We start from the raw sequence: 17,987 nt of genomic DNA on the forward strand, positions 1-17,987 counted from the left end.
CTCAATCTGCAAACACGCCAAGGAAATCTGGGGCACCAGGGGGGAGAGTGGGGAGGAACATGGCGGCAGCAGGCTGACGGCTGCTGCGAGGCTCCTCGCTCTGGAGGCATCACAGGCAGCTCTTGTATGAATTTCCATATCGGGCTGACCTTTTTTGAAAACATGCGTTGAGGAGCAGAGGGCACTATTTCGGGTTTTGTTTTGAGGGCATTTCTAAGTTTTCCCCCCATCTTTGTGCTTCCTTCGGAGGTTGGCGGTGAGCTCTCTCGGGCGTTAGGACCCTGGGGAATGTGTGAGCGGCGGTACACTGGGAAGCGGAAGGCGGGGGAGTCGGATCGAGTTGGCGTCTGCTGGAGGACTGAAGCGGTTGCAGCAAACACGGGGACCCTGTCGTGGTCTGAAGGGAGGCGAAACCAAGTAAATCAAGTAAAACCTTGAGATCAAAGTAGAAGCGATCTTTGGCACCGCTCCAGGGGGGCACTTCTCTCCCGCTTTAGAGGTCCAGCATGCTGGGGACATCTTTCAACCCTGAGTTCCTTGGGAGAGTGGTACAGCAGTAAGGAGGTTCTGAGAGGGGAGGTCTGCATGGAGGCAGATACACCAACAGTATCTGTAGCTGTAGATGTTTTAGCCGTTCCACCAGTAGTTACTCCTGTACTTCATCAAGTTGGCTCCAGCATTAACAAAGGTAGTGATATAGAGGTGGGGCAACCACTACAGACAAGTCAGAGCGTCCCCATTGCTGGCTCCAAACAACTTGTGCACCCTGTACCTAAAGATAGAGGGGGGAGACTAGGAACAGGTATCAACTCAGGTCGAAGCAGGACTGGAGGAGGCAGGGGGTCTGGGACCTGGCAGAGACAGGAGAGAGAGGGAGGGGGTCCTACACCTTTATCCCCACACAAACAGAAAAAGAAGGGAGGGACAAGGAAAGGTGGAACAGTCAAGGTGATCAAGCAGCTCCAGGCACAGAAGAGCACTCCTTCGCTTAAAAGTTATTTCCAAATAATGGAGCAGATGGCAAATTCTAAGGAAAAGCCAGGGGAGAAGCCTGGAGTAAAAGAAGTGGGCGCAGACGCAGAGGCAGGAGTGGAAGGGGTAGAAGAGGTAGGAAAGGAAGGAGTAGTAGGTGCTGGGACCATATTTCAATCAGATAAAGAGGCTGCTCCCTCTATCTTGCCCCCGAGGAATGGGTATGCTGTGCTCGAGTCGGCCCTTAACGAGGAGGGTTTAGAGGTTATGGCACACCCCGGCCCTGATGATAGTAGTATGCTTAGCCTTCAGGTGTCCTCCTCTTCTTCACTGGTAGCACAGGGGCCTCCTGCTGCACTAGCTTCTGCAAGTTCAGCTCCTGTTTTTGCGAATGCCCTGGCCCCATTGAGTTCTGTGGGCCCACCCTATTCCTCAGACTCCCCAAGTAGTTTTAACTGAGCTGCCGCTTCAATCCTTTCCCCCTAGTAAATTCGTTACCCAGAACCCTGCCTCGCCTAATAATCAGGTGTCGGATGTGGTTGAGGGCAAGAGGATAGACTTGGTTTCCTATTCCAAACACTGAGGGAGGATTTATTGGAAAAGTTTGTGATTTCTGAGAGCAACCAAAAGGGACTGCACAATAGATTTGACGCACTAGAGGCTAAGCTGGAGGGAATAGCGGCTCGAACTAGTTCGTTGGAGAGTAAAGTTACCTCGCTCTCAGAAACAACCACAGGGAACTCTAAGGACATTGATGCTCTCAAGGCACAATATCGAGCACTTATGATGGACATGGAGAGAATGGAAACACAAAGTCGGCGGAACAATCTAAGAATCCTTAAAATACCAGAAGTGACATTAAGGGGTTTGTCTGTAGGTTACTACGGGAAGGTGTATTGAAGGATCGGTTGGACATCGACCTAGAGGCTGAGATTCAGAGGCTGCACAGAGACCCCTTTAGGTTGCATCCGGACCGCAAAGCACCAAGGAAGATTCTGGTCTACTTTCAAACCTGCAGGGTTAAGGAACGTATTCTCAGCAGATGTCTCGCACGTCCTTCTCTCCATTATCGTGCTAACCCCTATCAAATTAGATCTGATATAGGGGGGAAGACAGCTCAAAGACAGTGGGAGTTGGGCTCCAGAATGCCAGAACTTCGTTCTCTGGGAGCTCAAGTCCTAATGAAATTCCCCGCCTTACTTAAGATTATGTGGAACAACAAGATGTTTAGCTGTAACCACCCTGAGGAGGTGGACGAGTTGCTATTAAAAATGAGGAAATAGCTAGTCTTAAGTAAAAATCAGTCCTAAGTAAAAAAAGAAATAGTAAAATATAGGAGGTAAAAAAAAAAAGAAGGATAACTGAATAGTACATTGCACCTCCACGAAATTGAGGTAGTTAATATAAATGTACATTGGTGCACATACTCACACACATATATAATTAGCAGACTAGATATAAGAAGGTATAGATCTTTTTTTTTTACCACAGGTGTAAAAAAAAGATATATATAAAAATAAAGGGTGAATGTAAAGTAAGAAATTAAACACAAATATAGTATATTAAAAAGGAGAAGGATGGGTCAATCAGTAGGGAAAAGAAAAAACCTTTCACGTAGGGTGGTGCCTCGGGAGTGCGGAGCCCCCTAAGGCGTGCTCACGCCTGACATGCTGGGAGGGTTCCTCGGGGGAAAGGGCTGTGGGTGGGTTGTGGGGGTGGGGGTGAAAATATAAAAATTTCCTGTTTGCAAAACCTAGCTGTACATCTACACAGTAGTGTTTTGTAAATGTATGTATTGTCAAATTTCGTTTAAAGGAATATTTCCCAGGAAAGCCATGGATGCCCCTAGTTTGCGTGCACAATGCGCCCTAGGGAGAACTGTTAAGGTACGTTTGCCTTTAAGTAACATATCTGAATACACTTAACAATCCATCTGGCTATCCCTGATTTAGAAATAGGGTTGCCTTTGTGTTGTGGTGAGAAAGCAACAAACAACTGTTTTGTTTTCCGGAATGCTTTAGTTCGATCTATGTAATATAGTAGAGCTCTTTCGACGTCTAGTGTATGCAAGGCCCTTTCATCAACCGTCTGTGGGTTTTGAAAGAACACCGGCAGGTCTATTTTTTTATTTATATGGAACTGGGATACCACTTTTGGCATGAATTTTGTGTTGGTTCTGAGAACTACCCTATTTGCATGTACTTGAATGAATGGCACCTGAATAGTTAGGGCTTGCAGCTCACTAACTCTTCTAAGTGAAGTAATGGCAATAAGGAAAGCCACTTTCCAATTGTATTTCGCATGAGTGTAGTTGTTCAAAAGGTGGTCCCATAAGTCTGGTTAAAACGATGTTTAGATTCCAGACTGGTGAAGGCGGGTGTCTTGGGGGAATTACTCGTTTAAGTCCCTCCATGAATGCCTTAATTGCTGGCACTCTGAATAGTGAAAGGTGTTGCCTGTTTTGGAGATTTGCTGCTAATGCAGCTAGATGTATCTTGATGGATGAGTATGCTAAGTTGCAACGTTGTTGGTGCAACAGATAGCAAATGATGTTTTGTGTGGAAGCGACTAATGGGTTTATGTCGTTGTTTCTGCAGTAAATGACAAATCGCTTCCACTTTGCTGCATAACATGCCCTGGTAGTGGGTCTTCTTGCCTCCTTGATAATATTCATGCAGTCTGGAGGCAAGTTTAGGTATCCAAACTCTAGGATCTCAGGAACCAGATCGCTAGGTTCAGCTGTTGCGGGTCTGGATGTTGGATTTCGCCACGGTTCGGAGTTGGAAGACTGGGCGTTAATGGCAGTCTCTGATGAGGCACCACTGACAGTTCTAGGAACGTTGTGTACCACGGTTGTCTCGCCCACGTGGGAGCAACTAGGATAAGCGTAGGTGAATGTTGGCGAATTTTGCGTGTCACTAGCGGTATTAGTGGAGCTGGGGGAAAAGCGTACGCAAATTTGCCTGACCAGTTCATCCATATTGCATTGCCCTGCGACTGCGGATGTGGGAACCTGGCGGCAAAGTGTTGGCATTTTGCGTTTTCGCTTGTGGCAAACAGATCTATTTCCGGTTGTCCCCATTTCCGGAAGAATGGTTGGAGCACATTGGGGTGAATCTCCCATTCGTGCATCTGTTGACTGTGCCTGCTGAGCAGGTCGGCCATCTGATTGTCTTTGCCTGGGAGGTGTTCTGCCATGAGAAACATGTTCCTTTGAATGGCCCATTTCCACATGCTTTGAGCCAGATGCGACAGCTGTGGGGAGTGTGTCCCTCCTTGTTTCTGGATATAATACATCACCATCATGTTGTCCGTCCGGATCAACACGGTCTTGTTGCATAAGTGTTTTTTTAATGCTTTGAGTGCTAGGAAGATTGCTATCAACTCCAGAAGGTTGATGTGCATTTTTTTCTCGTCCATAGTCCCTGAACTCTGTAATGCAGGACGTGAGCTCCCCAGCCTTGCAGGGATGCATCCGCTGTCATCACTATTTGTGGGACAGGCTCTTGGAACAGTCGTCCTTTGCAAAGGTTTTGTGGATTCCACCAATGCAGAGAGTTGTATGCTCGACTGGTCACCAACACTAGGTCTTTTAATTGCCCTTGAGCCTGGTTCCACTGTCTTGGTAGACACTCAACCTGGCATGGGGGACTATGAATATGCATGAGGCCATCATGCCTATGAGTTGCATAAACTCTCGGGCTGGCAATGATTGTTGGGGTCTGAACCTTTGGATTAAGGTTTGCATTCCGTTTATTCGTGATGCGTTGGGGTATGCCTTTGCTGCTAGTGTATTTATTGTTGCTCCCAGGTACTGTTGTACGTGTGAGGGTTGCAGGTGGGATTTTGGGTAGTTTAGAGAAAATCCCAGGCTGTGCAAGAAATTAATGGTTTTTGACATGTGGCTGGCACATTGTTGGGCTGATGGCGCGTGTATTAGCCAATCGTCCAGATAGGGGTAGACATGAATGAGTTGTCTTCTGAGATGTGCCGCCACTGTTGCTATCCATTTGGTGAATACCCGTGGAGCTGTTACACCGAATGGTAGGACCTTGAACTGGTAGTGCTGACCTTGAATTGTAAACCTTAGATACTTTCTGTGAGCAGGGTGTATTGGTATATGAAAGTATGCGTCCTTGAGGTCTAGAGTTGCTAGGAAGTCTCCTGTTGAAGAAGTGGTAAGACTTGTTGTAGAGTGAGCATATGAAAATGCTCTGACAGAAAGTACATGTTGAGGGGCCTGAGATCTAATATTGGTCTTAGCGAACCGTGCTTTTTTGGAATGAGGAAGTATAGTGAATATACTCCTGTTCTTTGATGTTGTAGTGGGACTGGTTCTATGGCCCCTTTTTGTAGCATACTGATTACCTCTTGCTTTGTCTCCTGTATAAGTTCATCTGCCTGCTATTTGTAAGGCTCGGGTAAATGTTGGAGAAGTCCGTCTAGAGTGTCATTGTGTGCCCTGTCATACCTGGCAAGCAAGGCCTGTGTATTGGCTATTCTCCATGAGTTTGCTGCTTGAGCTGCTACTCTTTTGCCTGATGCTTCTAAGATCTTTGACTCCTTGTCTGGAGAAGGAGCTTTGCCAGTTGTTTGTGAATTTGCACGCTTTCGCGCGTTAGATACCACCAATGAATCTAAAGGCAGTTGTCCCTTGAAGTATGTTCTTCCTTGTATAAACAGTCACCTTCCCAGTAGTTGGGTCAATGTATAGTTTTGACTGATCCTCTGTGGATGGGTCTGGATGGATGATCTCCTCTTCCACAGTTTTCTGTTTTGGCGCCGTAGTTTTGGGTTTGTCCTTTTTTGGTTCGATGCCCTTCTTCGGTTCGACCGCTTTCGGTGCCTGTATTGGTTTTTGAGGTTTGCCAACAGGTGTTGTCGGACCAACGTCTTTTACTGGCTTTACCACTGTGTTTGGACCGAGCACTTTTGTGTGTTCGGTAACCTGTGTAGGTTTTAGAGTTGTGTCTGGAGTTTGTTTTGGCTCATCGCCCCTTTTTGGATCGGTAGTCTTTGGATCGACCGATTTGGTGTGGTATAGTTTTGGTTTCTGTTTCGTTTCGATGACCGCCTTGTGTTTGTCAACGCCCTTTTTTCCTTTTGCAACCGCCGAACCCGATGTGCTTGAGTCGACGTGCTTTGGCTTTAAGTTCGATTCAACGACACTTTGGCTTTGAGGTCGATTCGACGGCCTTTGGCTTCGAGATCAATTCGACGGCCTTTGTTTTTGAAGGTGTCGATGTAGCGGTAGCCCTCGGGTCGGCGCCCTTTAGTTTTAACACCTTTGGTTCGACGACGTTCGGTCCGAAGACTGTCGTGTCGATAAGTTGCCAATGCTTGTTTAGCTAGTGTCTGCACAGCACTTGTTTACTTTTCTCTCTTCTTCACCCCTGACCCCTCAACTTCTGCCATCTTTTATCTACCCACACTCATCCCATGCTGAATATTTGCCCACCGTCCTCCCCTATCATTGTTTAATCACCTGTCCTCCTCCTAGGTTCGTAGTTCGTAGCTTGCGTCCTCATCAAAAACACGTAATGCTTATCAAAGGCAGTGGGTATCATTTTCTGTTTGCAGTGCACGGGGCAGAGTTCAAATCATGAAAGGAAGAGATGAGGGCAGGGGCAGTAGAAGGATGGTTTACACTTCTGTGTCTGTCGTATGGTCCAACATTACAAACTTTTACCTTCACGCAGTACTTAGAGCTAATTTATTGCTGAAGTTAACGCTCTTCTTACGGCATTGTATATTTAATCAGTGTTGCCAAGGAACCACCTCTATCTCAAAGAAATCTAATTTACCTAATGCAGCTAAATTGGGCGATGAGATGTTCTGTGCCTATTGTATCTTTATTTCTGATAATGCAGAGGTTCGTTGGTGTTGCCTTCACCAAAACATTTTTTAGGGGGAGGTAAAAGAAGTACATTTGTATGAACGCAAGGCATAGCCAACAGGTCTCGCCTTTTGACACCATATAAGTATTTAGTTATGGAGCAAAATATCCTTACTGCAACAACATTAACTGTTGCGTGGCTAAACACTTATAAGGTCCCAAAGGCAAGACCTATTGGCTATGCCAATGCTTGTTTGTTTTGAGAATCTGGTCACCCTACAAAAGGGGAGCTTCACCTGCTATTCTTTTGTAGTCTGTATACTGAGGTAAGGAAAAGATACGCTCTTCCACTTATGCATACCCTTAAATTTAGACAATGTTGTGCTGTTATTGCCTGGCCACGTTTTTACAGTGTGCCATAAAAACAAGAAAACAATTCCTGTAATTCCAAAATATTTTGACACTAATACATGATTTTCTACAAATGAATGTTCTACTTTTTTAGGCATGTTTTACCTAAGTATGTAATTATAACTGGAATTTTTAAGAAAATGTGTACAAGTATGCATTTTAAAGTTTTTAGGATTAATGCATAAGTTACTACTTGTGTAACGATATATCTGTAAGAGACATTAGTTAGTGATAGATTCATTACCTTAGAATATCCTCAGGCGTCAGACTGGATCTGGAAAGTTTTGCTTAGCAGTACCCCGGAGGTCAGTAGGTGGCGTCCTGCGGCTCCGCGTCCGTCACCAGCATCGTAGTCCTACTGAGGCATTATAAATGGAACCAGAGGGACAATGTGTGTAATGCCTTTCAGGAAACAGTCAACAACCGGGGACTTAAAAAGAGAAGGCTGATCAGGAAGCCGTAGAAAGGTGGAGGTGGCAGAAAGATAACCTGTGATAGTGCCCAGAACAGAGCCCTTCTGGGCCAAGGAAAGAAGGAACAGAAGGACTTCTGAAAGAGGGTCAGAAAGGGGATCCACAGCCTTCGCTGTGTACCATGCCACAAATTTGTTCCACCTGCAGGCATATACCGTTTTAGTGGAGGGACGCCTGGCTGCCAAAATCACATCACAGACTTCGGGAGGAAGATCGAAAGCTGTCAACTGTCGCCGCTCAATCTCCACGCATGGAGGTGGAGGCTGGACAGGTTCGGGTGAAGGACCGTCCCCTGCTGCTGCGACAGAAGATCCTCCCGAAGATGCAGACGGATCGGGGGATCGATCGCCATGCTGAGGAGCTCGGGATATCAGTATCTTCGTGCCCAATCCGGAGCCACAAGGATGACTTTCGCCCGGTCGCACCTGATCTTTGTCAGCACTCTGGGCAGAAGTGGTATAGGCGGAAAGGCGTACAACAGACCGCAACTCCACTCGCGACAAAAAGCGTCACTGAGCAAGTGCCGCTTTGAAAATTCCAACGTGCAGAGCTAATGACGTTGCGTGTTCTCTTCGGTGGTGAATAGATCTAACCAAGGCTCTCCCCATCGCTGAAAGAGACCTTGCACCACCTCCATCATGCACCGGCGGCTGAGTTCGTCCGCCCTGGCGTTCAGAGAACCTGCTAGGTTTTGAACCACCAAGGTAAAGCCTTGACGCTCCAGCCAGAGGTGCAGAGCCTCCTGGCACAGGGTCCAGGACCCCACCCCGCCTTGTTTGTAGCAATACCACATGGAAGTGGTGTTGTCTGTGTACACCTCCACCACACTTCCCTGGACAGAGGGAAGGAATGCCTTCAGTGCAAGACAGATCGCCCGCAGCTCCAAAATGTTGATATGGAGCCAGGACTGCGCCAGAGACCAGAGGCCTCTGATCTCCGCCTCTCTCAAGTGGCCACCCCAACCCAGGAGGGACGCATCCGTCACCACTGTGTGCTCCGGCTGGGGAAGGGATAGGGATCTGCCATGGACCTAATCACAATTCGTGAGCCACCACTGCAATTGTTGTGCAGTGCCCTCCGAGATCTGGACATGATCGGACAGGTTACCCTGATGCTGCACCCACTGGAACTTTAGGTCCCACCGCAGAGCCCGCATATGCCATCTGGCATATGTTACCTACAGGAGGCCATGAGGCCCAGGAGCCGGAGCGTCATCCTGACTGAAACCCAGGAAAGAGACTGAAAGATCGGAATCATAGCCTGAATATCCCAGACTCGCTGCTCGGGAGGATAAACCGAAACAGCGTCGAATCCAGAACCGCTCAGATGAAGGGGAGCTTCTGAGAGGGGCGTTGATGGGGAAACCCAGCAGGTGCAGGAGGTCAGCCGTAGTAGGAAGGTGGCTGACTGTTTGGGGCGAGCCCGCTTTAACAACCAGTCGTCGAGGTAGGGGAAGACTGACACCCCTGACCTGCGCAGATGAGCTGCGACCACTGCCATCACCTTCGTGAACACCCGAGGGGCGCTGGTAAGGCCGAAGGGGAGCAAGGCAAACTGAAAATGCTCCTGGCCTACCATGAACCGCAGGCAACGATGGTGGGCCGGCAGGACGGGGATGTGAAAATAAGCGTCCTGCAAGTCCAACGCTACCATCCAGTCTCCAGGGTCTTGGGCAGCCGGGACCTGAGTCAGCATCTTGAACTTCTCCTTCCGGAGGAACGATTGACGTCCCGGAGGTCCAAGACTGGGCACAGGCCCCCCTTGTCTTTCTGGTGAACCAGAAAGTAGTGGGAATAAAAACCACTCACTACTTCCTGCCCGGGAACAAACTTGATGGCCCCCTTGGCCAAGAGGGCCGTTACTTCCTGTTGGAGAAGAACCAAATGATCCCCTGACAGGTGGTGGCACCAAAGTGGAATGGCTGGAGGGGAGGACTGAAAGGGAAGGAAATAACCTTTGCGGATTATCTGCAGCACCCACTTGTCCGACAAAATGTCTCGCCAGTGGGGGAGGTGGTGGCGGATCCTGCCACCCACCGGCATGGAGTACTCCACAAAGCTCGAACTAGGAAGGTTTGAAGGTAGGAGCAGCGTGGGTGGAGGTCGACTGACCGCATGCTGATTCCCCGACCCGCCCCTGCGAAAGCCGCGGCCCGCTGAAGCTGGTTCTGCACAGGCTTGTTGAAGGAATGTGCCTAGGTGCCTCTGCCCTGGCCACGAAAGTAACGAAAACCAGGAGTGGCCGGGTTCTTAGCAGGAAGACCCAAGGACTTGGCTGTGGCCCGCAAGTCCTTAAAACGCTCCAAAGCACTCTAGGCCTTATCGCCAAACAGGCTGGTGCCATCGAAGGGCATATCCATGAGCGAGCTCTGGACATCGGGCGAGAACCCAGTCGAGCATAACCAGTCGTGGCGTCACAACGCCACCATTGTAGAAATCTCCCTGCCCATGAGTCTGCGGTGTCCAAACCACACCGAATGGCGAACTTAGCCGCATCCTTTCCTTCAGTAATCGCCTGAGAAAGGACTGCCTGGACTTCCACAGGACATTGAGGCAACACCTGAGTATCCCACACTGCGTGAGAGTAGCGGCCCAACAAGCAGGCGGTGTTCACCGACCACTGCCCCAAGCTGGTCGAAGAGAACAACCGCTTACCAAACTGTCCTAGTTTCTTGGAGTCCTTATCCGGCGGAGCCGTGGGAAAGGCACTCTGAGACGTCGAGGCCTGGATGACCACACTCTCTGGCGTGGGACGGGTGGTCAGAAAAGCAGGGTCGCCAGGCACTGGGCGGTGGCGGCTGGCGAAGTTTTTATTCATAGGAGCCCCCATTGCCGGCCGCGACTAAATGCCCAACTGGACGTCAGAAAGGGCGCTATTGAAGGGAAGCAACAGCTCCGACGAAGTAGACGCTGTCTGGAGCACCTCTGTGAGGAGGTTGGTTTTGAGGGCCACTGTGGAGAGGTCGAGGTTGAGGGCCTCAGCAGCCCATCGTGTAGGAAGTGCCCTCCTTCATCGTAGGTGGGGGAGAGGCAAACCCCGGGTCAGAAGAGACATCGAGGTCGCCGGCATCTTCCAGGTCATCCAACCAATCCTGCTCAGAGTCACACTGCTGGGCAAGGGGGTCCTCGGATCCTTCCCAGTCCTCCTCCGCCTCAGGAGGGGCAGGTCGTGGCGTCTGGGCCGGAGCCGAAGAAGGGACAAACGGTGTCGGAAACAGCGGCGAGAACGGTGTCGGCCGGAGCCAGACCGGCGCCACCTCCCAATGCAGATCCCAGGTCGGAACAAAATGGTCCGGAACTGGGGCAAGGGCGGAATGAACAGCACCCAGTGCGGAGCCAAGGGTGGCGCCGGAGCCGGCAACGCTGCACCTCGTGGCGCCGGGGTCGGAGTCAACGGCGTAGGATCCTGAGGCACCGGGGCTGGATCCGCTGGAGGAGCCGCTGGGCTGACAGGATCTGGACACGGGACTGTGGGCCCGAAGGCGTGCCGGCGGGAGCCAGAGGCCTAACAAGGCCGTCCATGGCAGCAAGAAACTCTTGAACCTGTTCTGGAGTCGCCGACGGACCCGGGTAGGGCGGGTAGACCGTGGGACTCTCAGGCTCCAGGTTAGCCGCTGGGGCGGAGCCCCTGTCCCCCTCGTCCGACTCAGAGGAGCGACGGGGGGGACGTCGGAGAGTGAACACAGTGAACACGCTTCTTCAACTTCTTTTTAGGACGTCGTTTACCAGAATCCGAAGGTGAAGACTTGGTGCCCGAGGAGCGACAGCTCCGGTCCCGCGAGCAGTTCCGTAATGGCCCCTAGACCTGGAGCGGCGGTGTGACGAATGCCGGACCTCCAGCAATTTCCAGCGCCGCTCCCTGAAGGCCTTAAGGGCCATGGCTCGACAGTCCCGGGAGTCGTGATCAGTCTCCAGGCAGTAGAGGAAATAATCGTGAAGGGTCCGCCACCGACCTATTACGGCGGCAGGCCTCACAGGACTTAAAGCAAGCATCCCTACGTGTACCAGGAGAAAAAAAAGGGGGAGACAAAAGTCTCAAATAATAGTCAAAATGTGACCAAGGCTGTCTCACGAGCGATCTCGGAGAGGTTTACCATCGGCCGGGGGACCCGTCAGGGTTGCCCGCTGCCCCCATATTTATTTGCATTGATCATGGAGCCTCTCGCCTCTTGGGTACGCATTGATGCGCAGCTACGGGGTTTTGTATGGGAAGGGGGCCTTACCGATAGAATCGCCCTCTATGCGGACGACGCCCTCTTTTTCCTCACTGATCTAAATAGATGGGGCCCCCGAGTGCTCGAGATCATGCGTATCTTTGGGCCTCTACCTTAACCCGCGTAAGTTCACCCTGTGGGTGCTGGGTGACTGGGCGGACGCGGGCTCGTGGGCGTCAGCCTTGCGAGCGGCGGCCGGAGGTATATTGTATCTTGGAGTGTTCTTGTCCGAGTCCGCGACGATCTTGTGGGAGCGTAACGTGCTGCCGGTGTGGGAGAGGGTCCAAACGGACATTAAAAACTGGTCTCGAATGCCTCTTAACATCTATGGCAGGTCGGCGATCTTTAAAATGGTCGCCCTTCCGCGCCTCCTCTATCAATTGCAGAACCATCCGCACCCAATCCCACCTCAATGGTTCCGGCAGGTCAATTCAGTCTTGGGTCGCTTCTTGTGGGCAGGGGGTGCCGCTAGAGTGGGGCTGCACACGTGCTTTATATCCACGTATTGTGGTGGCCTAGCCACATCGGACATCCTCTCATATTACCAGGCCTCTCATCTGCTGGTCTTAAACGAATGGTGGTATGGAGAGGGAGGTGACCCGGCATATGCATTGGAGCGCTCGCTAATGGGGAATAACATGCTACATACCATATTGTACTCGGCCGGGCTCAGGCGGCGGCTGCCGTCAGCTACGCAGGTGGTCTTTGCCGTTTGGAGACAAGCACTGCGTCGGATGGGTTGGTGGGGAAGGTTGACGGCGGATACTCCATTGTGGCAGAACGGACGACTCCCAGCGCTGGCCTCGCTGAAGAGGTTTGGCGGATGGGACTCTATAGGGATTTCCTCGCTTGGAGACATTATGTCCGGTGTGACGCTTAAGTCATTTCAGGACCTGCGGGACGAGTTCCACATGCCTAAAACTCAATTCTTCAGATATCTACAATTTCGTCACGCGTTGGCGCCTAGCCTAATTGGGTTGGAGTCACTGCCGAAGTTCAGCCCCGTGGAGGTGAAGGTTTTCATGGGTGATCTTGGGGACAAGAAGGTGTACCGCATCTATCAGACGCTGGTCACTCACTGTTCCTCCTCCCTGCTCCCACTGAAGGACGCCTGGGAAAAGGACATGGGGCCCCTGGATGAAGATGACTGGAGGGAGGCACTGGAGTCCCCGGGAGGGACTGCTATTGCGGTACGACTCCGACTAATCCAATTTAAATACTTGCACAGGGCCTACTATACACGGGAGAGACTGGAAGGCGGGCCTGATTGGGTCCCCGGAGTGCCTGCGTTGTAGAGCTGAGATGGGTTCCCTGATACATACTGTGTGGTCGTGTGCTGGCTTGACTAGGTTCTGGAATGGTGTTTGGAGTTGTTTGTCGGAGGTGTTGGGCTGGGATCTCCCCCGCACTCATCGTCTGGGTCTCCTTCATGAGTTAGAGGGGGTAGGTGGAAATCTTTACAAACGTCATCTCTTACTGTTGGGTCTGGTGGTGGCCAAGCGGGACTTGGCACGAGCGTGGAAGAATGAGCGAGCCCCCCCCTGAGTGCGTGGAAGGCTGGACTGGATTATTTTATGGGGTTGGAGCGCCCAGTGTTCAAGGCCAGAGGTTGCCCCCGAAAACATTATAAAATCTGGAAGCGGTGGGCAGATTACAGAGGTTTGGCTTTAGATCCCCCAGCAGAACCTGACAACGATCTGGATTTGGGTGATGGACGCCAGGCCTATAGTGACGCATGGCGCCTGGCATACAGATAGCACCTACAGGAGGCTTGATATGATCGCGTGTACAGGGCTAGGGAGGGATAAGGGGTGGGTAGTGGGGTTACTGGGTGGCTATGGGAGGGGGGGGATTAGGGCGAAATGTTTCTATTATTGATTGGGCTACAATGATATATATGTGTTGATAATTTGCAGTGACCTCCTGATTGTGGAGAACTGTATACCTGCCTTTACCTGATCAATCAATAAAATTTGTTGTGAAAAAAAAATGTGACCAAGGTACATGCTCAATCCGGATCTGCGCTTGCTGGCGCGGAAAAAGAAAGAACTGACGTCAGCACGCATGGGTGGCGCCTAAGTACTCCCCATGACGTCATCTCGGCGCTTACGACGCCAGTGGCGGACGCGGAGCCGCAGGACGCCGACTACTGACGTGCAGGGGTACTGCTAAGCAAAACTTTCCGGATCCAGTCCGACGCCTGGGGATATTCTATGGTAAGGAATCTATCACTAACGTGTCTCTTTCAGATATAATGCACATTGTATGTAGAATACTTTTTATGCCGCTGTTTTGTACTGGCCAAATAAAGTGAGCAGAATTGACTTGACTGATTGATTGATGCTGTACCTGTCAACAAGAGATTTATCTGCTTTCTGGAGCAGTGGGTATTATATGCAGTCAATTAAGATTTTGGGGGAAATTCAACTCGCTTAACTCAGACAAAAGGGGATTAATATATGGCTCCCATATCTCTTGGATGGCATCTGCTATGTGCTCCAAAGAGAGTGTCAGCTTTTCCATTCCTAATATATGGCATAGTGTATGCAGCCAGTTTTCTCTGCGAGATGCTACAGCCACACAATGAGGGAATCGCTTTTGTGCTGCTACCAGAGAAAGGACATTTGGCAGCCTTTCATAAACTTTATAAGGAAAGTTAATTTATTAGGCAGGCCCAGAATTACATTTGCTGGAAAAAGTGCGATTTGTTTATCCAAGGATGAGTCATTAATCAATCACCTTCTCCTGTACAATGTGAAAGAAGGGCAATGCCACAGCATGTGAAGGAGCTTCCAACCATTTCTGTATTAGAGCCGGAGTTGATTACCATTAAGTTATCATCTTGGTAGCGATTTCTCTACTGGAGATATTTCACACTGTTTACCCTGTACGGTAATAAACATCTTCCCATTCTTTATTTGTGAGCGTGTAGGGACTGGAGTTGCAACCAGCTACTGCAGCAATAATACTACCATAGAGTCAACAGACCTATCTTTTGAAGTTCAAATTCTGTTACTGAACAGAGTTTAAAATTAAAATGTTGGTATGATATATCAGCCAGAATCTCCTACCACACCGAAATGAATGGCTTCCCAAAAGACACAGAAAGGACACTTTGGAAAGTATATACAGAAGGAGTATGACATCCCAACAAGTAATATCAAATCAAAAGTGAAATCAATTTACCCAACATTGTGCCTTACCTTTGTTATTTTCGCTTTAAAGGCTTACATTTCAGCGTAATTGCACTGCTATCACTCTCTGTCTGACTATAAGCAGTAGAGCACACTCACCAATCCCTTGACTTTTAGTTAACTAGACACACAGTTGAAGGTTTCTTTGCACATCATAAGATATGATCACAAATAATGAGCTTTCGTATAACCTGACAGATATCTTTACTCACAGTTGAAATCAGCTGCAAAAACCACTGACTATCCGATAGGTCAGTGATGTACAACGTACGTCTAGGAAAGCTAGGTCCATGTTAGAAAATTAGGTCATCCAGGAAAGGGAGCTGTATATACAATGAATCTAAATTAAAACTCATTATATCGTTTGTGGTCATCCTAAGTATATTAAATTAATCCAGCGAACAAGGACCTACAATGTTGAACAAGTTATCAATCAGATCAGAGACTTATGAAAATGTATTATTAGACGAAGTCCAGGAAGATGCACAATGCAAAGAAATTAGATTGCCTCATCTCACAGTAGATAAAGGATTCACTCACTTCTAAAAATATGTATAAATACGAAACTAAAATATATTGATAAAATAGATCCCTAAAAACTGGGAGCAAAACAAAATCCAACACTGTGACAGCAAACCAAAAGTGAAATCAATATTATCAACATCTTTCCTTACCTTAGCTGTCTTCTCTTTTCAGGCAGACAATTCAGCTCACTTGCATTGCTGTCACACTCTGACTGACTGTAGGTAGTAGAGTAAACCCTATTAATAAGTACACTCACTAATCCTTTGACTTCCGTAGATACCTAAACGCACTCTTCAAGATAACCGTACCCATATGATCATTGCTTGCAAGAAGCTTACACATGAGCTTATAGATATCTTCACTCGCAGATGAAAACAACTGTTTAAAACCACATATAACCCAAAATGGCAGAGGTGTTCAAATTAGGTACCGAAGGCCTCAGGCCACACCAGACTTTTGCAATATCCATATTAAACAGACGTATACACATTAAATATAAATTTAAACCCATTGTACAATCAGTGATTGTCCAACAAAATATGCAATTGATGCAGTCCTTGGACCTATGATGAACACCCCTACAACAATCAATCACCGAGATTGGACACTCCGATCAAGCTATTAGGTGAAGCCAAGTAGATTCAATAAAATACTCTTGCTCAATGATCAGTTTTGGTGGAACCCTTTTTTACCGATCACATTTGGTGCCAGGAGTTACAATGGGCAAGATAGAGAATTGTGTGACCCACAGAGTGCTTTCACCAGAAGTAAATTAGTAACCTACTTCCCAAAATACAAAAAAAGATATTGCAGATATTTAAAAGCAGGGTGACAACCAAGACCAAACGTCGTGACAACACACCAAAAGTGAAATCAATATAATCAACATCTTGCTTACCTTTGCTGTCTTCTCTTCCCAGGCTGATATTTCAGTCCCCATGTACTGCTGTCACTCTCTGTCTGACTGTAGGTAGTAGAGTAGGCCCTGTTACTAAGTAAATCACTAATCCCTTTACTTTCTTTGATGCCTACACTCACTTATGAAGGTATCTTTATATATTTTCAGGTATGATCACTCTCGCAGTCTTTCATTCTAGCTCCCATTTACCTTAACCAGGTAAAAAATGCTTATGTTTAGACACATAACAAATAGTTAAAGAGAAGTCAAATCAGACACGCCACACCTCTGCTCTCAGGGCTGCCGCCTCTAACCAGTGAGCCACACGTGGTTAGAGGCGGCAGACCTGAGAGCAGAGGACGGCCCGGGACCAGGGTTCGATTCCCGGCGCGGCAGGTTTCTGGACCAGGGTCAGCGGACTCGATAATTCTCTCGCCTCGGTGCCCACTCTGATCAGCGATCACACTCGGCAACTCTGGGCATTAGCTTGCCTCATCTTCACTAACGGCCCCACCAGACCGCCGGGGATGCCTGGTCTCACCCTGGAGATACCCATTAAGGGACCATCTCTCAGGAAAGCCAGGAAGGGTTTCGCAGCGGTCGAAGCGCCTTGGGACCCTACGGGTAAGTAGTGCGCTATATAAATGCCTATACATTTACATTTACATTTACAAGCAGGTCATTAAAAGTCAAAATTGGGGACAATTTGCTGGTCAGTTGTCACTAATGTATAAGCAGTGGTAGCTGCATAGTCTGAATTGCACTTATGAGACTAACAACTGCACCACCAGAAAATGGTTCAGGAAATCAAAAAGGCTAATGTGGAATAGCGCCAGGAATAATAGAAGAGACATCAATCTACATTGTGTTTCCTGACTAAATTCAGAGGGGCCTGTAATCAGTTCAATATTGCATTATTTCTCAATCAATACCACTAATGTTATCGAAGTGCAAACTTTTCCTTCAAATTGAGTGTACTTGATCTGCAGTCACCTACATTCGTGTTCTGGATTCTCCAGGTTTCTCCAGTTGCCTTGTATACTCAATCTCACTGGCATGTCTGGCTTTTGTATTTGTGTTGCTCCACATCATAATACTCTACTCACCTTTTCTGGAAATACATCAAAAGAGTAACCACTCCCATACATCAGAAGTGTATCTCCTTTCCAATATGCTAACCTTCCTCTGTAAAATGAGTTCTGTACCCCCTTACTGTGGTCCTTCAGCCAAACCCACCCTCCCTCCCTCCCCATACATGGCGTATGAGTTTAAAAGTGTATGTCTAGGTGCAACATGGTGACTCACAAAATATAATCTCTCAGTCTCAAAGTGAGTGTGAGCAGAGAAGGGGCGCTTCAGTCATCCGTTTTCCTACAAGCCTTTTTATTGTTTCCCAGATGATAGGCCCAGTACGCACAATACACATCCATACAAAGCTCAGAAATAAGCCTAAAGAGGTGAACAC

General features: G+C 48.6%; 1 protein-coding gene across 2 annotated transcripts in view; it reads right to left on the minus strand.

Annotated features, from left to right (window-relative positions):
* Positions 1-17,987, minus strand: part of ZC3H6 (zinc finger CCCH-type containing 6) — a 361,631-nt gene that overhangs the window by 294,534 nt on the left and 49,110 nt on the right. Inside the window, exons 2-3 of one of the 2 annotated variants that reach the window (XM_086927473.1) lie at positions 16,523-16,588; positions 15,774-15,839 (exon numbers count right to left, since the gene is read on the minus strand). The exons of the other annotated variant lie outside the window; for it this stretch is intronic. Of the exons in view, the coding sequence (XP_086783599.1) occupies positions 15,774-15,839; positions 16,523-16,588 (132 nt within the window). The remainder of the gene's footprint in view (positions 1-15,773; positions 15,840-16,522; positions 16,589-17,987) is intronic. 2 annotated transcript variants of the gene reach the window in all.

The sequence above is a fragment of the Lissotriton vulgaris genome, chromosome 6 (assembly GCF_964263255.1).
Source record: "Lissotriton vulgaris chromosome 6, aLisVul1.2, whole genome shotgun sequence".
NCBI classification, from domain to species: Eukaryota; Metazoa; Chordata; class Amphibia; order Caudata; family Salamandridae; genus Lissotriton; species Lissotriton vulgaris.